Below are 24,566 nucleotides of genomic sequence, written 5' to 3' on the forward strand. Positions count from 1 at the left end.
TCCAACATGTACACCCTTCATAGATGAACGCTGCTGTGATTTAGGTTAAAAACGCATAAATAATCAGTAAATATCAAACAATCTGTAATAACAGACAAAGCAATAGTGACCACATAATAAAAACAGTTACTCACATTTGTGTGTTGTGACATAACTGTCAGATCCTATACTGTCGGCACAGCATCATCTTTTAGTTTCAATCTTTCTGAAAATCCCACTTCGAATTGTCTTGTTTGTAAACAAATCTGAGGTAAAATGAAGTGAACAAAGGACCAAGTTCTTAACGACGCGGACTGAAACTTCATTAAAAATAGTTAATCCACTCTTTCCTAACGTTGGGATCAGAAGGAAGGCAACGCAAACACTTTTTTTCCTCAACTTGGCACTGCACAGCGTTTTGTTGTCTTTGTCTCATTTGGTTTCTGCGTAGACCTGCGTTTGCCTCTCTTGTCATTTACCTACTATGTGCACAAATCAGTGGGCAGAGCTAAACAGGCAGTGATGTAGAAGCAGGTGTTGATCTTCTTCTGCAGAGGCAATGTTTAGCCGCACTATTACATCATAGAGCAGCACATTCCACAACCAGTCGTTTTGGCATAGTGGCTTCAATATAAGCTGTTTTTAGACTGAGAAAGTTTTGAGTTCTGAAACTTACAGGATGTTTTTAATAGTACAATGACCTCAAAAGATCAAGGGAATTTAGATTTCTCAGTTCATGGCCCCTTTAAAAGACCGAAAACTATTCATCAAGAGTATGTTTCTAGTAATATGCGAAATCAGCAATAAAATCCATTAACTGTAGAACTTATCTAGAAATAAAAGTTTCAAAAGGGAGTTTTTACAGTGATGCAATTGAAGAATCATTCAGAGTTCTAAAATATAACCTTTTAGTGAACAGTTATTTAAGTTAATTTTTCCTTGGCGTGAAGAACATTTTAGTAATCTAACGAATTCTTTTCCACTACAAAGGACCTCTGGTGCATTCAAAAATTTCCATGAATGTTAAAGGTTCTTTATGGAACCATCGATACATACAGAGAGCCCTTTTTTAAGGAGTGTTTGTTCAGCTAATGCCACATGCATGTTTAAAAAGGTGACCTATTATGCCCCTTTTTACAAGATGTAAAATAAGTCTCTGATATCCCCACACTGCGTATGTGAAGTTTTAGCTCAAAATACCCGACAGATCATTTTTATAGCTTGTTAAAATTTCAAATTTTAGGGAATGAGCCAAAACACTTTTTTTGTGTTTGTCCCTTTAAATGCAAATGAGTTGGCTTTCTCGGCCCCCTTTCCATAAGTGGGCGGAGCTTCAAGTGCTCAAGCTCCAGCATACAAATAAACATTAGTACAAGCCTGTTATATTTGCGGAAAACGTACTCTGTTTAAAAGTCAGTCATCTGATTGTACTATGCATAATAAATTCGCGTTTATGAATTACACAGACGAGGAGCATAGCGCGATAAAAATAACGACATAGCTGGTCTCATGGTGCCATCGCATGCCATTACAAACTTTATAAGTCCCACTTTTGATTATGAGCTCTGCAAATTCAAGCGGTTGACTTCATTGATCCCTAAACATATAGAGGGCTTTACTGATTTTTTTCCGGGACATTTCCTTTGAAAATTAAGTTTAACCACAGTGTCCTCAGTGGCTCAGATGAAGGGAGTCTATGGAGACTCCTATGTTCATTGGTGCATCCCAATAATGCCTCTTTGGCGCTGAAATTGTATCTCCAGCAGCTACAGCAAGAAAACCGTAATGGTGGACTGCTGCTTCTCTCTCAGGGCTGTGTCTATGCTAATAGGGCAGAGAACATCACAAATTGGCAGGACTTTTTCCCTACGATAACGTGTATGCATGGAGAAATCTGCAATCGCTTGTTCTGAGAGACTGTTTATGATTTAGTTGGATTATGAAAATACTAGTGGGTGGATTTTTACCATTATAGACTGGTTGTTTTCTCACACTGCAGCCACACAACTGTTCAAACACCTTATAAGTGATTTTTGCATAAAAGGTCCCCTTTAAAGCAAAAAAAAAAAACATGTAATGCTTTTATCTCAAAAACAATTGCCTCTTTTATCGGAATAGCTGTGATTGAGGTTTGAGTCTCCACTCCAGTTCCTTCACTACAATAATGTCCTGTCATTCTCAACTCTGTCTCACATAGAAACCACAAGGTTGCTTAATTAATTTTTTAAGGGATCGTTCACCCAAAAATGAAAATTGTCATCATTTACTCACTCTCATGTCGTTCCAATCTTCTAGGAGTTTTGTTCTTCTGTGCAACACAAAAGAAGATATTTAAAAAAAGTGTTTTTTGTACATAGAATTAAAAACATACAGGTTTGGAACATTCAGATTGGAAAAACTGAATCGCCCTTTAATTGGGGAGTGTATGAATTTGACTATGGGTTTGTATCGTAGAGCTGCTTTGTAATGTCATTCAAAACGGTGTTAAATATTGCTTCAGAAGAAGACATACTATATGAACTCGGTGCAACCCACCAATGTAAGGTGAGAAATGAACAGAAGAACAGTCCCAACCACCAGCCATTATTCCCGGAAAAACACATGTCTTTAGCCACAGGAAGCCCCTACACAGCTCAACGAGCAGTATTACCTTTCAAAACCACCTGCTGGGGTGAAGTATACCTGTATAATGCTCAGAGGGGGCCAGAGAAGGCAAAAAGGATGCAGTGATCAACCATGGGTCTCCAGGAGCATTGAAAGCTGTATGAGACGAGAGGAGCGAAATCAGAGAGATCCATTAAGCTGAGCTAATGCATGTATAATTGAATGCCATCACTTGCACACTTCTTTATGATGTCAGGATTACCTCTTAATAGAAATGCTTGAGTTTTATGAGGGACGAGACAGAAGACTCCCGTGAGGAGTGCGGGGGAAGACCTGGACACACACGCAATGGGACGTGATTGCATTTGCTATTATGCTTCGCAGTTTGAGGTAAATGGGTGTGTTTTGCTGCGGAAAGACGGCTCATTGTTTATACTGAGTGCATTTCACACCTGCAGTGCACGAGACCTGAATATATTTTTCTCACATCGGCAGCGGTCTCATTATTTACCATATATCTCAATGCTGAATTATTCGTACATTGAATTATTTGGCCTGGCTGAGCTAGGGCTCAAGCTCAAATCTATAGCTGCTGCAGCAGCACGGCGCTCTGTTGCTAGGCAATGGCCGTCCATCTCATGAGCATGTGTTTTGAAATACTTGTCTCGTTGTCAGTCAGGATTAGCTGCAATTCCACCAAGAGTAGAAAGACATCTTCATTTCATGAAGATGGAAGATAAATGTCAATATGTGTCAATATTTCACACTCCTGACAGAGCATCAGATCCATCGTGGTGGACTGTATTCCCATTTACTTTCAAGATAAAATGGCATCTGAAAATGCAGCAGGCGATTAAAATTTAAAGGCCTGTCAAACGTTTAAGCAAAGATTCATTTCCTTCACTTCAGATAGGAGGGATTAATTTGAAAGGTCTCTAAAAATCTACATCAGCCGATTGGGAAAGACGTGCTCAATGAAAGTCTTTCCCGTTATGTAGCTTTCTGCATTATACAACACTCTTATCTGAACTGATCTACTTACTGTTCTCTGGTAATGATGTTTTCATTCGTTCATGTAGTCTACATGAAGCACTTGAGTCCATAGAGAGCTTGTTGTAAGCATGGTTGTTGTCATAGCTGATTAGCCCAGCTATGCTCTGAAGCATTAGCATGTCAGTTCTGCTGTTGTTTAGTTTGCTTTCTGAATCTCTCACTCACACTATTGAGTGCCATGTACCCTTTTTTCTAGAGATGTTCTGATACCCTTTTTCCCTTCCCGATACCGATTCCGATACCTAAGCTCAGGGTATCGGCCGATACCGAGTACTGATCCGATACTGTGTATCTGGTTATACAGCTGTATGTACTACTTACTAGCCCTGTATGAATTGATACAATTATTTTATGGTGCGCTTCACCATAGATAGATAGATATAGATAGTCTGGCGAGTAAACAAAAAATATAATATATAATGTTTGGAAAAAAGTTGTAGCGACTTTGTATTGTATATAAATAATTACAATTAATTATGATTAATTACAATTATTTATATCGGCTGACAGTGATAACTGTAGCAGAATTAAATTGCCATCAACTGATCTGGTCGTCCAGCGACCATTCAGTGCAAGTTCAAATCAACTCTAAGAAAGGATATTTTCGTGGCCACAGAAAATACTTTAAGTATTAATGCATTAGAGCATGTAGCGAGGGTCAGAATCGTAAAGGGACATTAATTTGCAAGGCAGAACCAGAAACTCATGTAATTTGTGCACACAACTTTTATTAACTAAACGCTAACACACATAACTAATCTAAACAAACAAACAAACACTCATGCGTATATACAAAAGGGGAGCTAAAGTGGATGAATGAAGCCATTAGAGAAAACAGAATGCAGTTATGGAAAGAGTCAGTTAACCACCTGAGTTAAACCATCAGCGCCGTTTATAACGGGGTCTATAACTTATACTAAACCTCTGCTTCGTTTAGTTAGATGTACCATACTTGCACTTCCATGATTGTTGACGTGTGTCCGGAATGCAGTCTCGGATGGAAAGTCTTGATGGTTTCAGGTCTTAGACTTGCGATCAAGTTCTTCCAGGTTGAAGAGTGATGAATTCCAAAGAGGTTATTCTTGTTCTGAGGTCCGCGTAGCTTTGGTTGAATGGAAAGTCAAGGCCGCAAAGCCTGGCGCAAAACTTAAGTGTCCCGAAGAGTTCTAGCTCACATCCTTTTAGAATCTAACAGAACCGCAAGACTGGGATATGTTGGAGCCCACCGGGCACGCCGGCACCGGCTCAGGCTCTCCACACGGGCAGCAGTCCGGGATTTTTAGCAGAAGAGAGTGCACAGGAAGAAACTTGGGCGGAACTGTGCGTGAGCTCTTTAAGGTCTGTGAAGAGTCACACCTCTCAGGATGGGCTTGACCAATGAGTTTGGAAATACTGGGGGGGTTATGGCCCTTTGTCTGAGAGCATGGTAATTTGCAAAAGGGGTTGGATTGAAAGTTATTATACAAACTATTAAAGATTCTTAGGACACTGATATGTTGCATATGTATCAACATGTAATATTCACTCTCACTTTTGGATAGAGACCAAACATGTTACAGTCAGAGTGATATTAACTAGTGATCTATTATAAGCATGCATAAAACAGTATAAAATACACAAAAACAGTAATAATATACACAATGACTTAATGATATGTGTGCTCATTCAAAGAAAGGTTTTTCTATGAATTAATTAGAGAAGAGTCCATTTTATGGCATAATGTCTTTTTCCTATATGAAGTGAGTGTTGCTCGGCCATTTGCATTCCTTTGAGCAATAAAACTAGTGTTATCTGATGGGTTGCCATGGCACCAGGGGGGCCTGGAGGCGTTCACAGACATCCTGGCACTCACTATGTGTATTGGGTGGGGGGTCTGTGACCATTTGTTAATCTAATAACTAATTGATTTGTTAAATCAAATGCAAAATTGTGTGTCTGATTGGTCCAAATGCTACAAAGTACACTCTTAATATCAGTCAGTCAAGCATTATAAATATATTATGATAATCAAGTATTATTTATTGATAGAACTTTAGCAATTAGAATTAAAACTTGGTAACCATGTATGAATGCATATTAGTCTTCTAGTCTTCTTAGTATGTTTCTGTAAAAATGGGGAAAAAACTATCAATAATACTGATAAGATAATAATAATCATACTACGAATTCTAAGAACAATATAAACGCACTAAGGATTAACGAGCTGCTGGGTTCATGAATATTAATCACGTTGTCTGCGTTTGCTCGAACTAATTTGCGGAAATCAAAACAGGGACGATAATAGGTGAGCGCCAGCCAATGAGATTGTCGTTTGCACATTAGCTCCGCCTACTACCGGAGAACCCGGCAGTTAAACTGAAGAATTCCTAAGGAACTCCGTTATTTTGACAGGAAAATACAACAAAGAATATCGTTTACATACCATGCAGAATTGACACGCTACATGTAAAAGACTCTCTCTCTCTCTCTCTCTCTGCGTGTGAGAAAAAAAGAAAAGCGGCGAGTTGTCCGCTTCACACTAGAGCTAGGTGCGTCAAATACAGGTGCGCTGCGCATCCATTCAGATGAACTGAAAAATAGATCGCTTGACAGAGAGAGAAACTCTGAAGCGCTCAGTCAGAGTGTTCGGCGAGTGACAATTTATCTGTGCTAAACTTATACGTAGCCTCCAACTCACATACTGGCGAGTAAAATCTGATTATTTATCAGCCAGTGGCTAATATTAGACATCATTTAGTCGCTCAGGGTGAAGATTGTCGCATATGCAAGTGATTTAATGGCAATGTGCTTGCACGTTTGTACTACTTCTTCGCTGCTCTATATAGTGGTTGCTTGTGGCAACACAGCACAGCTTCCTGTGTTTGCATTCTGAGCAGCGAAGAAGAATTGATTTCCTATTTTCAGCGTTGAGCAAAGCTAGCGCACATAACTATAGGTCTCGTTTAAGAAAATGGTATAGGATTGGTACATGGGTTCAAGTACTCGCCGATACCGATGCCAGAATTTTTTGTGGTATCGGTGGAATTTCCGATACTAGTATCGGAATCGGAACAACCCTACATTTTTCCTTACAATCTAGCTCTTTCTTTCGCTGAAAACTGCAGGTTTGTGCAGTTGCATGATTGTGTAGAATGTAAGAACTGGATCCCTTTCAGTTCATGAGTGTGAATTTGATTTGAATTGGAACCACCTGAATTTGGAATGACTGCAATTTAACAAATTGTAATTCACAGAAAGGTAAAAACAACTAACTTCATGGTCCATAAAAATCTATCTGTCTGTCGTTCTGTCTTTCTATCATTATATCTATCAATCTGTCATTCTTCCATCTGTTAGCTATCCATCTACTGTATCTATCGTTCTATCTATGGATCATTCTATCGTTTTGTCAAATTAACAATCTTGACAAATTTTGCTTTATTAGTTAAAAGAGATTTTCTTAAATTGTAATTATAATTGCTACCTATTTAATCCTGAATGACACACAATCCTGGTTAAATATGACTTTTTTAGCCTTCTATATACAGTATTTTGTGCATGTCTATCACTTCTTTCTTCCTCCTCCTTCCTTATTCAGAAGCATACTATTTCCAGTGAGAGAGCAGAGGTAGCGAATGATTGAAACGCCATCCACCCTTCAGACTGCTTTGTTTTTGCCCTTGAGAGCAAATTGAAAAAGTAGTAGACCAACACATACGGCAACAGAGAGAGAGAAAGAGAAAGAAGCCTCAGGAAGAGTGGGTGGACCGGTATTGAAGAGATGCCTGAGGGGACAAGATCTCTCTGCTTCTGTCATCTTACCCCTCAGAGAATCTCCAGACCTGTCGCCTGCTGTCCCTCTCAACACGCCTGTCTTTCACTTTCTCCTTCCCTGTTGGTGCTCTGGATAACTGACGTCCTCAAAAATTCACATTTTTATGCCGATCCTGCACAGCGGTCGGGAAAAGGCACAGTCAAATCCCTCTTTTGCTGTAGAAAGAGAGAAAAACAGAGGGAGGTTGACAGAGTTGGAGGGAGAGGTCAGCCTGTGGGCTTGCCTCTGGCCTGCTCTTCCCTGCTGGGTTTGCCATGGTGTTGGGTCCAAAGCTCCCAATTAAGAGAGGAGCGTGTGTGTGCTCATGGGTGTGCAGTTGGCACAGTGAGCCACTGGTCATGACCGTGCTCCAGTGAGAGAGCGAGAGGACAGGAAGTGGGGCCTGCATGCCCAGTAACCAGACGCACACACTCATAATGACAAATACTGTATGTCCTCACACACACACACACACAGCTGTCTATGTGCTTTGAGTACAGTTTCTGTCCAAATGCACTGATGTGTTTCAGCTACTAGTCTTTAAATTGGCAGTCATGACAGTTTCACAGCCAAATACAAGGACAAAAACTTTCCTTCTGTGTGCGGCAGCCGGTTAAACCTGCGAAGGCTCCGGCAAAGCAGCTGTTCTCTGCGCTGCAGTAAGTGTGGTGTCAGTTAATCCTGTGAGGGGACAAAGTCTGCTTGCTTGGCTGGATGACTTTGGCAAAGCCCCCCCAAATCGGCCTGCGCTGACGGGCGGCCAGCAAAGGTGCACAGAGGCTTTGGCTGTGAAATGCACAGATTAGTGGACCAAGCTCCAGACTGACCAACACAATCCGAACAGGAAGTCTCATCGCCTGCCAGACCATCCCAGACAACTAAACTGGGAAATTCATTTTCATGGTCCAAGTTGAATTTGAGTTTCAAGCATTAATCACATCACATCAATGTGTGAGTATTGAGCAGAGTAGAGGTTGTAGTGCGGTCCATTAGATCAGCTGAGCCTGACCTGTCAATCATTTGGGTTAATATGGATAAAATCACTGTATAGACCTTAGGCAGGGTAGAGCTGTATTTAATTTTTAAGGGAATGAATACAAGGCTGTGAGGGATAGAAGTACAGTGTGTTTAATGGAATTTACTGTTATTTAACAACATATACAGATTGTTCAGCTGACTAAACGTCTTTTGAAAAGACTTTCGGTAGACAAAAAACCCATAATACACATAACAACAGCTTGTTTCTGTGTGGCCTTATTTTTTGTATTGCATGTAAACACAAATACAACCAAGAGTGAGAGTGAGAAAGAGAAAGGTTCTACTATTATTCAAAAGTTTGTGCTCATTACTTTTGTCTTTTTTTCTTTTTATTAAAGCAGTTAATTTGTTTGCCCTGCATTCATTGATGAAATAGTGATCTCTTATAACATTAGAAATGTTGTTAGTGTTGCTTTTGATCAAAGTATCCTGAAAAAAATGCTTCACTTTTTCCACAAAAATATTAAACAGCACAACACTGATAATAAGAATGTTTGTTGAGCACCAGATCAGCATATTAGAATGATTTCATGGGACACTGAAGACAGGAATAATGGCTGTTGAAAATTCAGAAATAACATTTGTAAAATATAAATAAAAAAATCACATAATCAGTTAAATGCAGCCTTGGTGAGCATAAGAGAGTTCTTTGAAAAACATTCAAATAAAAACATCTTACCAATCCCAAACTTTCAAATGGTAGTGTACTGATATAGATTTTACTGTAAACACAATTTTTGTTTTATAGGCTGAGAAACAAGTCAATAATTATCTGTGCTAATCAGCAGCATGCTGCGGTTGGTAGAGCTCAACTTCTTTTGAAGCTGGAGCATCGTTTATGTAGCGCAATCTTTTTATGTAGCTCAACTGGAGTGTGTGTGTGTGTGTGTGTGTTGTAGTAAGGTGGCAGCAGTTATTCCGCTTCAAATGTATGTTTTGTGCACGCTCTTTCTGCATTTCCTTCTTCTGAAACCAAGGAGAAACAACAGAAGGAAGACAAGACAGAAGAAAAACCTTCATGCAGTTTCTATATTTAGCCTCACACACGCCCAGGTCGAAATTGGTGTAGTTTTGAGAATTGTCACATGGTAAATATCGGACTAGAGGGAGAAATGGCAGTGAAATAAAGGTATGAAACACGGGTCTTAAATAAAGCAGAGGGCTGGCAGATGGGTTGTTGAGCAATGCAGAAAAGCATCTCATTTCATAATTCACTGCTGCCTCCCAGATCCACCTCCCCCACACTCAGCACTGAATTATGGGGAGGAATAGGTTCTGCTTAATTGCCTTTTTTATTTAGGGATCAAAAGTTCAGCGCACAAGTTTCAACCTTTTTTGCAGTTTCACTGGTTCATCAAGCCCTGTGCTCCTCTACTGTACTCTGCGGTGTGCATGTATGCGTGTAATATTGTCATTGAAGAAGTGTTCAGGCTCAGACATGCTCTTTAATTGGTCAAAGTTCAGTGGTTCGCTATATGCTTGCAAACTTAATTAGCAAGGGTTAAATTCAACATGACACTGTGTCTTTGCACAGTTTTTTAGCATTGGGTTTCTCAGCTCTACTCACATTAACGGTTGTTTTTCTCTTTCTTTCTGTCTCAGCAGCACACAGCAGCAGGCGTTCTTGTTGGAGAATGTGGCGTGTAATAACGCGAGCTGTCGGCAGGCGGGCCGCATGTTCAGTGTGCACTGGGAACAGTCAGACCTCAGTGCCATCCCCAAGGCTGCTGTGGCCACTTTTTTTGACATCTATGAGGACGTAAGTGTTGGCCTTTTCCCCTTGCTTTTGGCGCTTTAATTAAAGCGCTGCCTGTGCTTCAATCTCCCTCTCCTTCGCTGTCCCCGATCACTCTTTCTTCATCTCGTTGATGTCTCGGTGACCTGCATTATACCGAGCTTTAGTCGTTATCTGATTTACTTTGACTGTAATGTTGTCCCTGTGGTGTGACACAGGCACTCTCTTCTTTTGACATCGAGAACCCCAGTTTCTGATGCTTAACAACCTTCCATCCAATAATATTGCAGTCTAATATGTGAATAAGTGTTTGTGTTGCTAAAATAATATATAAATATTACATGAAAATTGTAAACTAGAAAATTAGAAATGTTGGTTTGGCAAGCAATAAAAAAATAAGTTAAAGTTGAAGCTGAAGTACTAAAATTACAAAAGAAAAACAGATTTATGCCAAGTAGAATTATTTAAAAAATGAAAATGACAAACACATGACAAAATGACTTAAACTGAAACAAAAATTAAAAGCTAATTCAAAATATGACTGTATAAAAATAATACTAAAGTAACACTGATAAGCACACAACATCTAGCAATGCTTGTTTGAGACACATGACCCAAACACTTAATTTATTTAATATTTTATTGGTCTGTGATTTATTTATATATTTTGGCATCCAAACCATTGGGGGGAAAAAATGGAATGGTCATGTTCAGAATTTTTAGATGTAGTGTCAATGAATGTCAAATTTAGAAAATAATGTCTTTTGTAATTCACTGCACTGTTTCTGTTGATCATTATTAAGGGTGTGCTTATGGTTTGAGGCCTTTTCTGCTTTTAGTATTTTAAGTGGAGCTTCCCTGGGGGCAGATCTGTCTCTTCTCCCTTGAGCTGTGTGTATCTCACTGGTGCTCAGGGTTTGTTATAGATTATTGATTTCTAAGTGTCCTTTGATCAGACGCATTGATTTGGAGTGTTCATTCTACATTCTACACAAGACTGTTTTCTAATGCCTAGTATCTGTATACAGTATGGTTTAATCTCACAGAAATGTTCAGGTTACGTTTCAACCTAAAATCAAAAGAAAAAAATTGCATATAGAAAATGTTTTTTTTGCCATTTAAAATTGGTCCATTAAGATTTTTTTGCCTTGCGACGTTGTGTTCATGACATTTTTCCACACACAATTCTTATAACTATAAAGAATTCAGTTATTTTAGTTAGGCTAGGTAATACAATTAATAATTGAAAAACCAATGCTACTACAATGTTCAAATCCTTAATTTAAATATACATTACCGTTCAAAAGTTTGGAGTGGGTAAAATGTTATGCTATTGGCAGAAGTCTCTTATGCTTACCAATGTTGTTATTTTGTACAAATACAGTAAAACCAGTAATAATGTGAAATATTCTTACAGTTAAAAAAACAACTGTTTTCTATTTTAATATATTTTAAAATTGTATATATTTCTGTGATGGCAGAGCTGAATTTTTAGCAGCCATTACTCCAGTCTTCAGGGCCACATGATCCTTCAGAAATTATTCTAATATGCCTATATGGGGCACAAAAGAAATGCATTATCTGTGCTGAAAACAGTTGTGCTGCTTAATACCTTTGTGGAAACTGTGATACATTTTTGTTCAAAAGAACAGCATTTATTTGAAACAGAAAAGTTTTGTACGATTATAAATGTCTTTACTGAACAATTTAATGCATCCTTACTGAATAAAAGTATTAATATTAATTTCTGACCCCAAACCTTTTAACAGTAGTTTATTTTTTATTACACTACGTTGAATGCTTGAATCTGATTGGCTGACGAACGTTCTAAGGTCTGCAATTATTTTCAGGGAAACGCACGGCGAACGTAGTTCCAGGCAGCTCTTGACCGCATTACATGACCATTGACCATATCACTTCACCAAATGATTTCTGTTATTTCAAAGGTCTTACAACAGCAAAATAACCAAAACCTACAACGGCACTGGCCAAAAAATAAATCTAGTAAACAAAAGGATAAAAATGACAGATCATGTCCATGTTTTTGCCACAAAACTACGCTTTATGTACGGAAAGCACATACTCTATCTCTCCCGCTCTCTCTCCCTCACGCACACACGTTAACATACGCGCTAATGTTGTTAGTGCTACTCTGACGATTTTATCAGTAGTTTAACAACTTAAAAACTACATGACTTCTCATAAGCGAGGTAACAACAATGGCACTGTTCACTATAACTAGAGACATTGCTGCCGAACAAACACTATTGAGAGACGTACAGACTCACAGAGGTAATCTCTCTCTCTCTCTCTCTCTCATAACTTAGTTATTATCTGTATTAACTGCATTAATAGTCTAATATCAACGGCTCAAGCCTTCGTTACTAGGTTTAAAATGACGTTTTGGAATTAGCAACGGAGGCGTTGGATGAGAAGCGGAAGAAGTAATAGCGATTTAAGTAGAAAAAACAGACGAATGCCTTGAAATATATCATCTGATCGATGTCTTGAGGTGTGGTGACCATAGTATAAGCAGAATAATTGACTTCAGTCCGTTGAATTATTAGAAAAATAATGCACACCCGAGGTGTAACCGCATCACCACCTCAGGTGTGCATTATTTTTCTAATAATTCAACGGCCCGTCACTAATTATTCCTTAATTAGTTTTTTAATCCGCAATAATTAGAATTTGATCATTCCTTTTTTTTTTTTTTTTTTTTTTTTTTTTGTGGAATTCATGGACATGCTTGTGAAAACTAATGTGCTACAACTTTTGGTGCTTTTGGTGTTCATAGACATTTTGTGAGATTCCTCCATACTGATTCAGTGGCCACTGTGTGCACTCACCCATGTCTAGACTGATAGCTGGTGGCGTTGAAGCTGGTTTTTTGCTGATCTTACATGAGCCTGAGCAAAGTATGGGTCTCACATGTTTGCATGTATGAGGGTATCTATTGGTTTGTGTGCTTCTTAGCGCTCACCTAAAGAAATCAAACGTCTCACCTCTGCAGACAGCCCTCGAGCATCTATATGCACGTCTTATTTCGCCATCATCTCTCCCTTCCTTTCCTACTATGATTCACTCATTCCCTCCCTCGACCCCGCTTTTCATCCGTATCGCAACCTTCTCCCCATCGTAATCACAATATAGCCAATTACCTCGAATTCCCTCATGCTTACATAACTAATGGAGCTAAAGGCTCATTAAACAAACAGCACGCGCATGTCTCATTCTGTTAGCATTCGAGCTAGTCATCATTAGCACAGTATTAGGATGCTATCTGTACAGGAGCCCCCGTGTTCTTAAGAGCGAGACCGATAGACCGCAGAGAGGGGCTGATAAGAAGCGTAATAGCTTGCTGGAGTCCATTAAGGATATGAGTGCTCATCAGACGGGAGAGATTCAATGGACTCGATACATTGTTTCTGATTTCTCATTTGCAGGGTATATTAGATATGATCGTGCTCAGCAAGGTGGAAGGAGAGGAAGAGCACATCATCCATGCTTTGAAGAACAACTTTGAGGCCGACGCGTATTTCGTAAAAGTGATCGGTGAGTATGAGGTTTGTCCAGTGTGTCCGCCGTTGTGGCGGTAGAGCTTCCGGGTGCTGACATTTGAAGAGCTGACATTTCCAGAGCCAAATGCATCCACTAGAAAGCAGCCGTGATGCCATTTAATCCTGCCTGCTGTGTTTTAATTAAAGGAGGAGGAGAAATCTCCTCTAGCTCAAGCGCACAGATTAGCTTCCTCAGTGTAACAGCATGTGAGGATCATTCTATCAGTGTCAGATTAAAACAGGGATGAGACTGACCTAGAGTCTCTAAATCTCCCCTCCTCGCGCTTATTAGCGCGCGCTCTTTCTCTCTTTCCTGTAGATGTGGTGTTTAATGAGACTGCTATAAGCCAGAGAGAGAGGCACTCTGGGTAGTTTACTGCAGTGACAAAGTGCTCCCAAGATGCTTGTGCCCCTTTCAAATCAAATAGCCACTTGTGTGTGTGTGAGTGAGAGGTGGAATTGATGTTTATATATAATATAAATGTTATGTTTTATACAAATAGACTCCTCCATAATAAACTGCTTTTATGAATTTGTAGTTTATGCCGTTTCCCTGTGAATAATGGCAGACTCATGACTTCCTGCTCCTGCACTCCTCTACAGTCAGTCTGTCTACACTAGTCCATTCCACACACCGTCTTTGTCTGTAAAACGGTAACGACACTACACATTCAAAAGAATGGGGTTGGTAAGATTTTTTTTTTGTATGCTTTTGAAAGAAAACACTTAAATGCTCACCAATGCTGCATTTATTCGATCAAAAATACAGTTTAAAAAAAATGAAATAATATAATTACTATTTAAAAGAACTATTTTAATATTTTCAAATGTAATTTTTTTTTTTGCTGAATTAGCTGAATTTTCAGCAGCTATTACTCCAGACTTCATGATCGTTCAGAAATCATTCTAATATGCTGATTTGCTGCTCAGGAAACATTTCTTATTATTATCAATGTTGAAAACAATTGTGCTGCCTAATCATTTTTTCAGGATTCTTTGATGAATAGAAACATTTTTATAAAAATGCATTTATTCAAAATAATAAATACTTTTACATTGTTGCAGTAGACTTGTCACTTTGGGTCAATTTAATATAATACTTCACCCCAAAATTAACATTTTGTCATCGTTTATTCACCCTCATGTTGTTCCAAACCTGTATAATTTTTTTTTTTATGTTGAACATAAAGGAAGATATTTTGAAGAATTTTGAAGAGCCAAGCTGTTGTTGGTCCCCATTGACATCCATAGTAGGGAAAAAATACTATGGAAGTCAATGGGGACCATCCACTGTTTGAGTACCTGTGTTCTTCAAAATATCGTCTTTTATGTTAAACATAAGAAGGGAAATCATTCAGGTTTGGAACAATGTGAGTAAATGATGAACTATTCTTTTAACGTGTCCTTGCTGAATATATAGTATTAATTAATGAAAAAATTCTGCCCCCAACATTTTGAACAGTAGTGTAAATATTACTGAAATACTGGCAGAAAAAATATATGCACAACCTGAGTACCAACGAAGTTAAAATGGCAACTTGGGAGGTAATTTGCCTTCTGATTGAGACATAACTGTAAATGGAGACTTTCCCATCCCTGCTGAATATGTTAGCTCTGTATAACCTCTGAGACAGGCCACAGATGCTTAAATGCATTAAGCAACCATGTTCAAACAATAGAAATGGTGCTGTAGTAAAAATCAATAGATTAGAGTTTGAATTTCACATGAATCAAAACAGAAACCATCATTACCCATATGTTCATAAGTGTTTTTCTTCAGTCAGCTGCAAATAGCCCTTCAAACTGAAAGATGTTCTAGTTACTACCATTCTGCAGTGCAAAATATAGAAGTTATTCTCTGTATTAATGAAGAACCAAACAGCAGACCCACCAGAGGCGTTGCAAAATCATTTTTGCTGGGCATGAGCCAATAATATACCACTGACAAATCTTTGCCTGATGGTGGAGATTACTGTATGCCAACCTGAGAATCATTAGGGCTTTTCGCACTGTTTAACCCTGGGTTATCGTCATTCTAAACCCTACTTTTAACCCCTGATAAATGTATATTTCACACTTGTAATTTAGAAGTTGGTAAAGCACCACTTTTTACCTGGGGTAATGGCAAATGCTTCGTAACAATTGCATGCTTCAAGTACTTTTGACAGTCACAGAAAGACTATGCATTATCTTTTCAGAATTTGAATGTAAAAATATCAAATGCTGACTAAAAACAATTGAATTGGAGTGAAGACGGTTTTATTTTTACCTTTATAACACAAGGATGCGCAATACTAGAGACATCATGTAAACAGGTTGAGTACTGCGTTCGTCCAATCAATGGTGCTGATGCCACAAATATAAACATTAACACAGAGTTTAGAAAAGTGCCGTGTGAAACGTCAGCTTATGAATACTCAGGATTAACTATCAACACCAGATAAATCATGACAGTCATGTCATGTGTGTTTTTATCAGCCTTATAGAATCAAAACTAGCCACGATTGCGAAGAACAGATGACATAAATGAATCATTATTGATGTAAGCAATCAAATAGGTCTGCAAAAAGGTCTGAAATTGTTCATAATTCGGTTTGTTTCATTTGGACAGTGAACTTACTTTCTCACAGCATAACTGGATACTTTATAAGACAGACAATAAAAAGAACACTGGTGGAGGTGGATATTTACCCACTATATATTGTAGGAAATGTCCAGATGTCTATCAGTTATTTATTGTGCGTGCAGCTTGTGAACAACTTTGTATTGCAGTTAAAGATTAAAGTTTATATCCATATATTCATAATAGTATCAAAAAAGGGGACAGTTTTAATGACTAGAAACTCACCTAATATCCACCTCAGTCTCCACCAGCCGCGAAGGCGAGGGAGGTGACGTACACCGGTGCATTGTAATAACTTGCCTCGTTAACTGTCCTCTAGAGGAATTGTGGGTATGTAAGCCGTGTCCTAATGCAATTACCTTTCCCTCTCTCAGTACCCAGTGGTTTACATATTGCCAGGGAAGCCCTCAGTTATTCCATCCTCAGAGGAATAAATAAACAATTTAGTTCCGTTCAATGCTGCCAAGTCCTCAAGGCCATGTGTGTTATGACATAAATCTGAAGCCGAACATGAAAAGAATTTGAGCCTTATCGCAGACGTGTAATATGTTGAAGCCTTAGTTTTGTTCTGGATTTATATCCCTGTTTCTCCAGCCCTTTTATCTTTTGCCATGTTTAAAACACCCACTTGCCCCTGTTTTCCTCAGTATCATAAATGCTCAAACACACATATTTAGACCTCCCCTCTGAGCTACAACGCAATAGCCAGAAAAAGAAGTCCGAGTGAGCAGTCAGTGGGTAGCAGGAGAGTATCAGAGGAGGGAAGAGGCCAGGTGCTGTAATTTCCTGTGATTGCGTGCTCTAGACACACACAGACGGCGGTTGGAGTGTGTTTTTGTGGTGTGTGTGAATGAGTAAGTGTGTGTTGGCTATAGGCAGTGAGGGAGAACTATGGCAGCTGATTGCATTCCTGTTCATTTATTAGAATGCAGATGAGCCGCAATGAGGAACATCTGCGCGCTTTGTTCAGTCCAGTGCTAGCTCCTTCCGCGAATCTGCTATCTGTCACTCTAGAAAGCAAGCCCCCGCCCCACACCTTACAACACATGAGAACTCATAAAGGAAGGTCTTTTTCTTTCAGTTCAGTCTTGTCAGTTATTCTAGTTTTTTTTATTTGTTTGTTTGTTTGTTTGTTTTGCCTTATTAGATAGATGTAGTAGAGAGAGAGAGACACTAAATTATCGGGGAGAGAAAGTGAAAGGTGTCACTCCAGACTCGGCAGTTGGATGACACACAGCTAATTTTGAGGAACAAGTTTGTCTTTTTGAATTGAATTTGAATTGAACTGGCCACATATTGTTCTATCGTTCTATCTATCATTCTGTCTGTCGTTGTCATTCTATCATCATGTCATCTATTTAGCATTCTGTCGTTCTGTTTATCATTCTATCAAATGAACTATCTATCGTTATATCTATCATTCTATCTATCCTTCCATTTATCTATCATTCTTTCTATCCTTCTATCATTCTATTATTCTGTCGTTCTATCCATCTATTAGCTATCATCTACTGTATCTGTTCTTTCTATCTGTTGTTTTGTCATTCTATCTGTCATACTGTCTATCAATCTATCATTCTATCTGTCGATCATTCTGTCATTGTTTATCATTCTATCTATCTACCTGTCTATTGTTCTATCTATTGTTCTGTCTGTCTATCTATCTATCTATCTATCGTTCTGTGTACTGTTCCATCTCTCTGTTGTTCTATCATTCTATGTATTGTATCATTCTATAATTCTCTTCTACCATTGTAACATTCATCCATCTGTGTCTGTCTGTTTACTGCCTTCAATTCTACCTTCAATTTCAGTTAAATTTGATCTAAGAACTAGATTTTAAAAGGCATTTTTTAGTTCAGTTTTGAGTGGTGCGCAAGCTGGCAGTTTGAATAAATCCTCTCCACCTGTCTGCCATTGGTCGAGAAAACAGATAGCCAAGCCCCAAATTTATGCCATTTGTCACTGTTTCTATGTCTGGCTGCTCAAATAAACAGAGCCACATTATTTCTGCAAAATGACAGTTTACTTTTCTCTGCATATGAAGCTGGATTTGAGCATAGACGCTGCAGCTTTAAGTGTGTGGAGATTTTTATTTTTTTCCATTTTTATTGAGGCGGAATGATTAGGTGATGAGGGACTGAGAGTGCTGCTTGTTACTGTAATCACTGCCTAACCTCAACCGAGACTGAGAGCCAATCATAAAGCCGTCTGCATTGCTACTGGGTTAGAGTAAGGTAATGGATGTAATCTCCCGACTCCAGGCTGTGATCTCACAACTTTGAAAGCACCTGGTCGCCAGTTTCATGGACTAGATTAAGAGTGACAGGTATTATTCCAGCTTTATGAAGTAGTGCACCACCACCTCTGATGGTGTAATGATGTGTGAGCGTCTGTGTGGGGCAGCTGTTATGAATGACATGAGACACAGTCACTTAGAGCGTCGGTGGCATCTGGTTTACCAGTGCGGAACAGAACAGCAGGCCTCATGTCCAATTTCACAGCCATCACATCACAGCTATTCCATTGTTGCTGCGAACTCCCGGCAGATTCACTCTGTGGAATCTCCCAATGTCCTGGGAACAACAAACTGCAACACAATTTGGATCCGGTCCTTTTGTCACAACTAGAAGAAAACAAAAACAGTTGAAGCTGTTCAAACACAATCATGTCAGACATTCTGGGATGAGGCGTTCAATCGGGGAAATTGTTCACGTAACCTTATAAAGTTATCAAGATGTCATCATGATGAATGAACCATCGTACGTTTTTATTTGAATAGTTTTTTCGACTGTCCACTTTACCTCTCTGTATTTCCCCTCGGTTTATCATAGATGTCTGATGACAAGCCTGTCGCTGTGTGATTATTTTAATTTCTTTGTATTAGAGAGGTTTCCAGGATCTCCAAATGGAGCCTGCAGGAGGAATTGAGACAAACGTCGAGTCTTATCTGTATATGAAGGCTCACACTAAGCTCTGACAGTAAACAAGCGCATTATTCATGCAGTGAGTTCACAAAATGGCATTTCATTGGGATTAAGCACGTTTAGATATATTCAGTGCTAAACCTTCTGTCTTTTAATGGTCTTAGGTGGGCACTGCACAGCAGTACATGCACACACACAAACACACAGACACAGTGGGAGCGTGTCATGACTGTGCATATCATGCTTCAGCTCAGTGCACAAGCCCTGCTGGTAGCTTGTCATTGATAGAGACATTCCACTATGTGTGCATGTTTCCTTATCCTTTAGCGTTCATGTGCAGGCATGTCAGTTTGTATGTTCAAACTGGTGTTCAATATTAGCCACGTATTCACAAACACTAGCCTGAGAGATTTCAAATGTATCTGACAGCTTCAGGCCACCAGGATGCCTGCCACAATGAGGTCTATAATACCTGGAGAAGTTCTAGATGTCAGCTGCTTGTTTGTTGCAGGACCCAGAACGGCCATACCAAATTTTGGGGTCAAGAAATTATTGCTTTTATTCAGCAAGGACAAAATTGACAGTAAAGACATTTACTTTCGTTACAAAAAATATGTATATATTTCAAATAAATACCATTCTTTTGAGCTTTCTGTTCATCAAAAAAGTCTTGAAAAAAATGTATGATATCACAAAAACACTGAGCAAACTGTTTTTAACATTAATAATAATAATAAAAATTTCTTTTTTTCACCAAATCAACATATTACAAAGATTTCTAAAGGAGTATGTGATACTCAGGACTGATGTAATGGCTGCTGGAAATTTGGCATTGCTTGTCACAGGACTTAAATATATTTTTTTAAATATACTAAAATACAAAACAATTTTATTTACAGTATTACTGCTTTTGCTGTTTTTTTGATTAATAAAAGCAGCCTTCGTGAGCATAAGAGAGTTCCTTTAAAAAAAATTTTTTTTAAATTGACCCCAGACTATTTGAAAGGTAGTGTATATGATTTGAAATCAATGTACTTTGCTCGTGGGAGCTATGGCATGTACATAAAGTCCATTTATACTTCTATGAAAAAATGTAATATATTATCTTTGGCACTGGCAGAACAACTACTATAGTATAATGAAATATTCGCATTGCAGAATTGATATCTGTATTTATGTTTATTCAATAAGAATCAAGGATTCAAAATATTTCAAGAAAGAAAAAAATAATAATAATTTCCATAATGTATTTGACAATGGGAACAAAATTCATTTCAGTTCTTCCAAAATGAACCAGTAAATAACATGCATTATTTTGAGCTTCAATATTTTTTTCTCATGAAACAGAAAATGTTTACACTATTTTCTGTTGCTCAAATTCCTTCATTGCCTATTAGCCTTACTAGAAGTCTATGCTGTGCTAGAATGTCATCCATCAAACATTACAGAGGGGGTGTCAGTCATATTGTCCTGTAGCAAGTTCACTCATTCATGGAGGACTTGGGAAGATGCACTTTATCTCTCTGTTCTTGTCTTTCAAGCACAAAAAAACATATAAAAATAAAACAAAACTGTTAGACCAGGCATGAGTGAAAAATTATTTCAGGCTTCATGTCACACCTCTCTTTCACCCCTCAGTACATTCGCTTTGAAAAGCAAAGTCACATATTTGATTTCACAATCCTAATAACTCATGCAGAACATTTGTCTGTCAGACCAAATAAGGAAATCTATAAATTTTCAAAGGACGAGAAGTGATTGAAACATTTTCATAATTTGCTTTTCCATCACAGACTTTCAAAGCCATTTTTTTTTCTTTGTCCTTTCCATTTTCCCTTATATAATTTATGCTGGTGTTCTGAACTTTCTAATTCACCGTGTCTGTAAATAGCGCTGCCTGTCACTGCCAGTTTAAAAATCTAATGCTGTGTTTAGATAAAGACAGATGCACAAGTACACAGATGGTTCTTTGTGTGCCACTAATGAGCAATTAATGATTTTTTACTTTCCCTTTCATATGTGCTGTTCTCTAACGCACAGTCAATTTTGGCCTCAAGAGAAGCAGAGAGTCTGGCTCTTATTTCACACCATTAGTGAGAATTTAGTGCACATTTTGCCCGATTCATTTTCTCTAGGCATAATTTCTGGCTGAAGATGTGTGCGGGAGCAGAGTTGCTGTTAAATTGTGTGATATTAGAGGAGGTGACTGTACTGCTGCCCGTGTGTTGTGAAGTGGATTTAATACGGACACTGCAATCAACTTGTCTTATCTAAGGACCAGATGTGTGGGACAAAGTTATGATTGTCTTTCTCTGTCTTTATCTCTTTCTCTCTGTAGTGCTCAGTGGCCTGTGCTCCAATGACTGTCCAGAAAAAGTCAAGGTGAGTTCTGATCTTTTTTTTTCTTTTTCTCTTTCTCTTTCTCTCTCTATCATGCTAGTCACTCAACTGGAGAGGGAATGGCATGTGTTTGGCATCACCAGGTCCACATGCAATCTGTTCCTGCAGATTTCAGAAGAATTCAAACACCCGTCATTCACAGTGTTCTACACAATCCCTGTCTATTGCTTGTTCCTTGATTGAGTATTTTAGCTTAAGCATGTTTTCATTCATTTTTTGTTAATAAATCAGCTCTGTTTTTGTTTTTCTCCAAATCATCATTTGGCACTGAAGATTAGAGTAATGACTGCTGGAAATTCAGCTTTGCCATCACAGGAATAAATTACATTTTAATGTAAACTAAAATAGAAAACAGCTATATTAAATTGTAATAATATTTCACAATATTATTGTATTTTTGATCAAATCAATTAATTTATAATATTACTAGTATTTTGTTTATTATTTCACATGGTATTTACTAAAGCAATTACTTTATGAAAAAGGGAACCCCGTTAAAAAATAAACATGTAAAAAAAAAAAAGTGCTTTGCCAACTTCTCTCTGCAATATAGCAAATTCTCAGCACTGTCAAAACTAAAGTCACACTTCAGACACTAATCGGCCAAACAGGAAAACTTCTGCCAATGCTGTAAACTAAAAAATGTACGTAACAGTCGACCACTGCATGTAGGCATCTCTTATAACAATGAAACCTGATTTTGGTTGTCTGTGAGTTCTGTCTTGTTATCTTCGTTCTTCTGACTTTATTGACTAGCTGTTGAGGTCGGGGACAAGTGTGTCACAAAGCTGTCCTCATTCTGATGCGAAGACAGGCTTTTATGTTCTCACTCTTGTTTTTTCTCTCTCTCTTCTACACTCTCTCCATTTGTCTGTGAGCTCTTCTGTACCTCGTTTCCTTTTCATATTCACATATTCCTCTTTCTTTTCTTTTGTCAGTCCATCGTTCACCCTCCCCTGTCGTCTATTGTGTTTTTCTACATTCTCTTTCTCCATTATCTGTAGATTGTAGGCTTGAGATGTCTGAAATCAAATAGTTGTTCACTGAATCACTGTTCCCAACATATAGTGAATGCCACATAAATAATGCAAACAGTGAATGAACAGAATAACTAACAGCCTATATAGTACACAGTTTAGAAAATATATTTCAGACACATACAGAGCTGTAACGGAGAGGGGTGTGTGTGTGTGTTTTAGAGCAGCACCGTGCCCTTGGCAGGGTCCCAAAGCATTTCATTACTCTGTTAATACATGAGCGACACACACATACACACTCAGAGACCTCTGTTCGTTAACTGTCATCCTTCATAATGAAGAGATAATACAGCTTCTGCCCAGCCGTTCATCCTCTACTTTAGACACGCACAAACACACATAGACACACAGATCACGTCGTATGTGTTCTCTAACTTAGCGATATGCCGAGTGCAGACAGTTTGCCCTGAGGCCAGTGCATAGCAGAGGGATCTATGATTAAATAAGAGCTCTTTAAGATGGGCCGTACTTCTGTCTCGCTCCAATTGGACCTCTGACATACATGTTACACAGTACCATGCTGAATTAATATTCAGATGCAGAAACAGGGATGTTAGTTGTAGAAGCGTGCAGTTCAGATGAATTCATGTGTTCTAGATCATAGCCATTTGCATTTGTCCTATTTTTCCAATGTTGCGTGATAAACACCGTTGCACATCCTGCCTGATCACAGCCAGTGTAGATCACAAACGGTGGGTTTCCTTGAAGTCGGCACGAAATTAAAATTCACCTTATTTAAATGCATGTTACAGGTCTTACTGCGAATATTTCAAGCTTGCATATGTCTCTCTCTCTCTCTTTTGTAATGTTTAATGGAAATGTCATAACTGGACCTTTCTGGTAAAAACAACAGACTTCTTTTTGGTGATTGGAGAACTTCTCCAATCATTTAGTCTGCTTAAACCCGGCCCCTGTGAGCTCGTGTTCATCTGCCTCCACGTTTGAGTGAAGAGAACCATGTCACAATATGGAAGAAAAGATCTGTTGCTATTTCTGTTTTTTCGCAACTTTAAATTTGCAATGTGGGAGTAATGGGAAATAGGAAATTTGAAGTTTGCTGTCAGGTTATAATGAACTATTTACTTGAAAAAATAAAATTGATTCATGAAAAAATACAATGAAATATTTGCCTTTTGTATATTTTGCTTGCAAAAAATGACCCACTGGAACTCTTGGAGCATTTTAGTTTTTGTTTTAGTTTGGAGAAAGTCTAAGTTAGTTCCTTAGGGGTTCTTTGTTCAAATATTTGGCCCACTATTGCAGTCACTCACGGAGGTGTTTGTTATTCCCAATCCAGCTCTTGTGACGTATCCGTTTATCTCCTTTTAGCTGCTTCTCGTCTCTCTGCTGTCTTAGACATCACTTTGTTTCCTCTGATGCTCTATCTTCCCACGTTTACATTGTTTCTCTGTGTTCTCTGGCTTGCTCAGTCTCAATTTTTGCCTCTTGCTGTCTGGTCTTTTCATCAGGGAGATCATGGGTTATCCACCTGTCCTTGTATGGTTGATATAGCCCAAGGCCCTCTAGCTGTTTATTATGCTTCAGCCAATCTGAAGAGTTTAATGGAGGTTATTTTTTCCTTTGTAACTGGCTTCTGAAGTTGTCGACATTGTTTGGCAGTCATGTCTGGGTCAGATTTTGTCTTCATGTGCGATTTAAGCTTCACTTTTTCAGTTCTCCAGCTCTTGATAATAGTAAGTAGGTGCTTTTCATGCTGAGCCACAAGTAACCTCCATTTCTTTAAGGGGCAGATTAGGTGAGCTGGAATTTTTTTAGGTTTAAATTTCATAATTACGAGAAAACAAAATTCCAGTTGC

The 24,566-nt window shown here is 38.5% G+C and overlaps 1 protein-coding gene across 2 annotated transcripts in view; it reads left to right on the forward strand.

Moving 5' to 3' along the window:
• The window catches only part of itfg1 (integrin alpha FG-GAP repeat containing 1), a 133,439-nt gene that overhangs the window by 80,339 nt on the left and 28,534 nt on the right, over nucleotides 1-24,566 (forward strand). Inside the window, exons 11-13 of one of the 2 annotated variants that reach the window (XM_058782470.1) lie at nucleotides 10,070-10,226; nucleotides 13,649-13,757; nucleotides 21,651-21,694. In XM_058782470.1, coding sequence (XP_058638453.1) covers nucleotides 10,070-10,226; nucleotides 13,649-13,757; nucleotides 21,651-21,694 — 310 coding nt within the window. The remainder of the gene's footprint in view (nucleotides 1-10,069; nucleotides 10,227-13,648; nucleotides 13,758-21,650; nucleotides 21,695-24,566) is intronic. The other variant, XM_058782471.1, reaches the window with a different exon arrangement.

The sequence above is a fragment of the Onychostoma macrolepis genome, chromosome 07, assembly GCF_012432095.1.
Source record: "Onychostoma macrolepis isolate SWU-2019 chromosome 07, ASM1243209v1, whole genome shotgun sequence".
Taxonomy (NCBI): domain Eukaryota; kingdom Metazoa; phylum Chordata; class Actinopteri; order Cypriniformes; family Cyprinidae; genus Onychostoma; species Onychostoma macrolepis.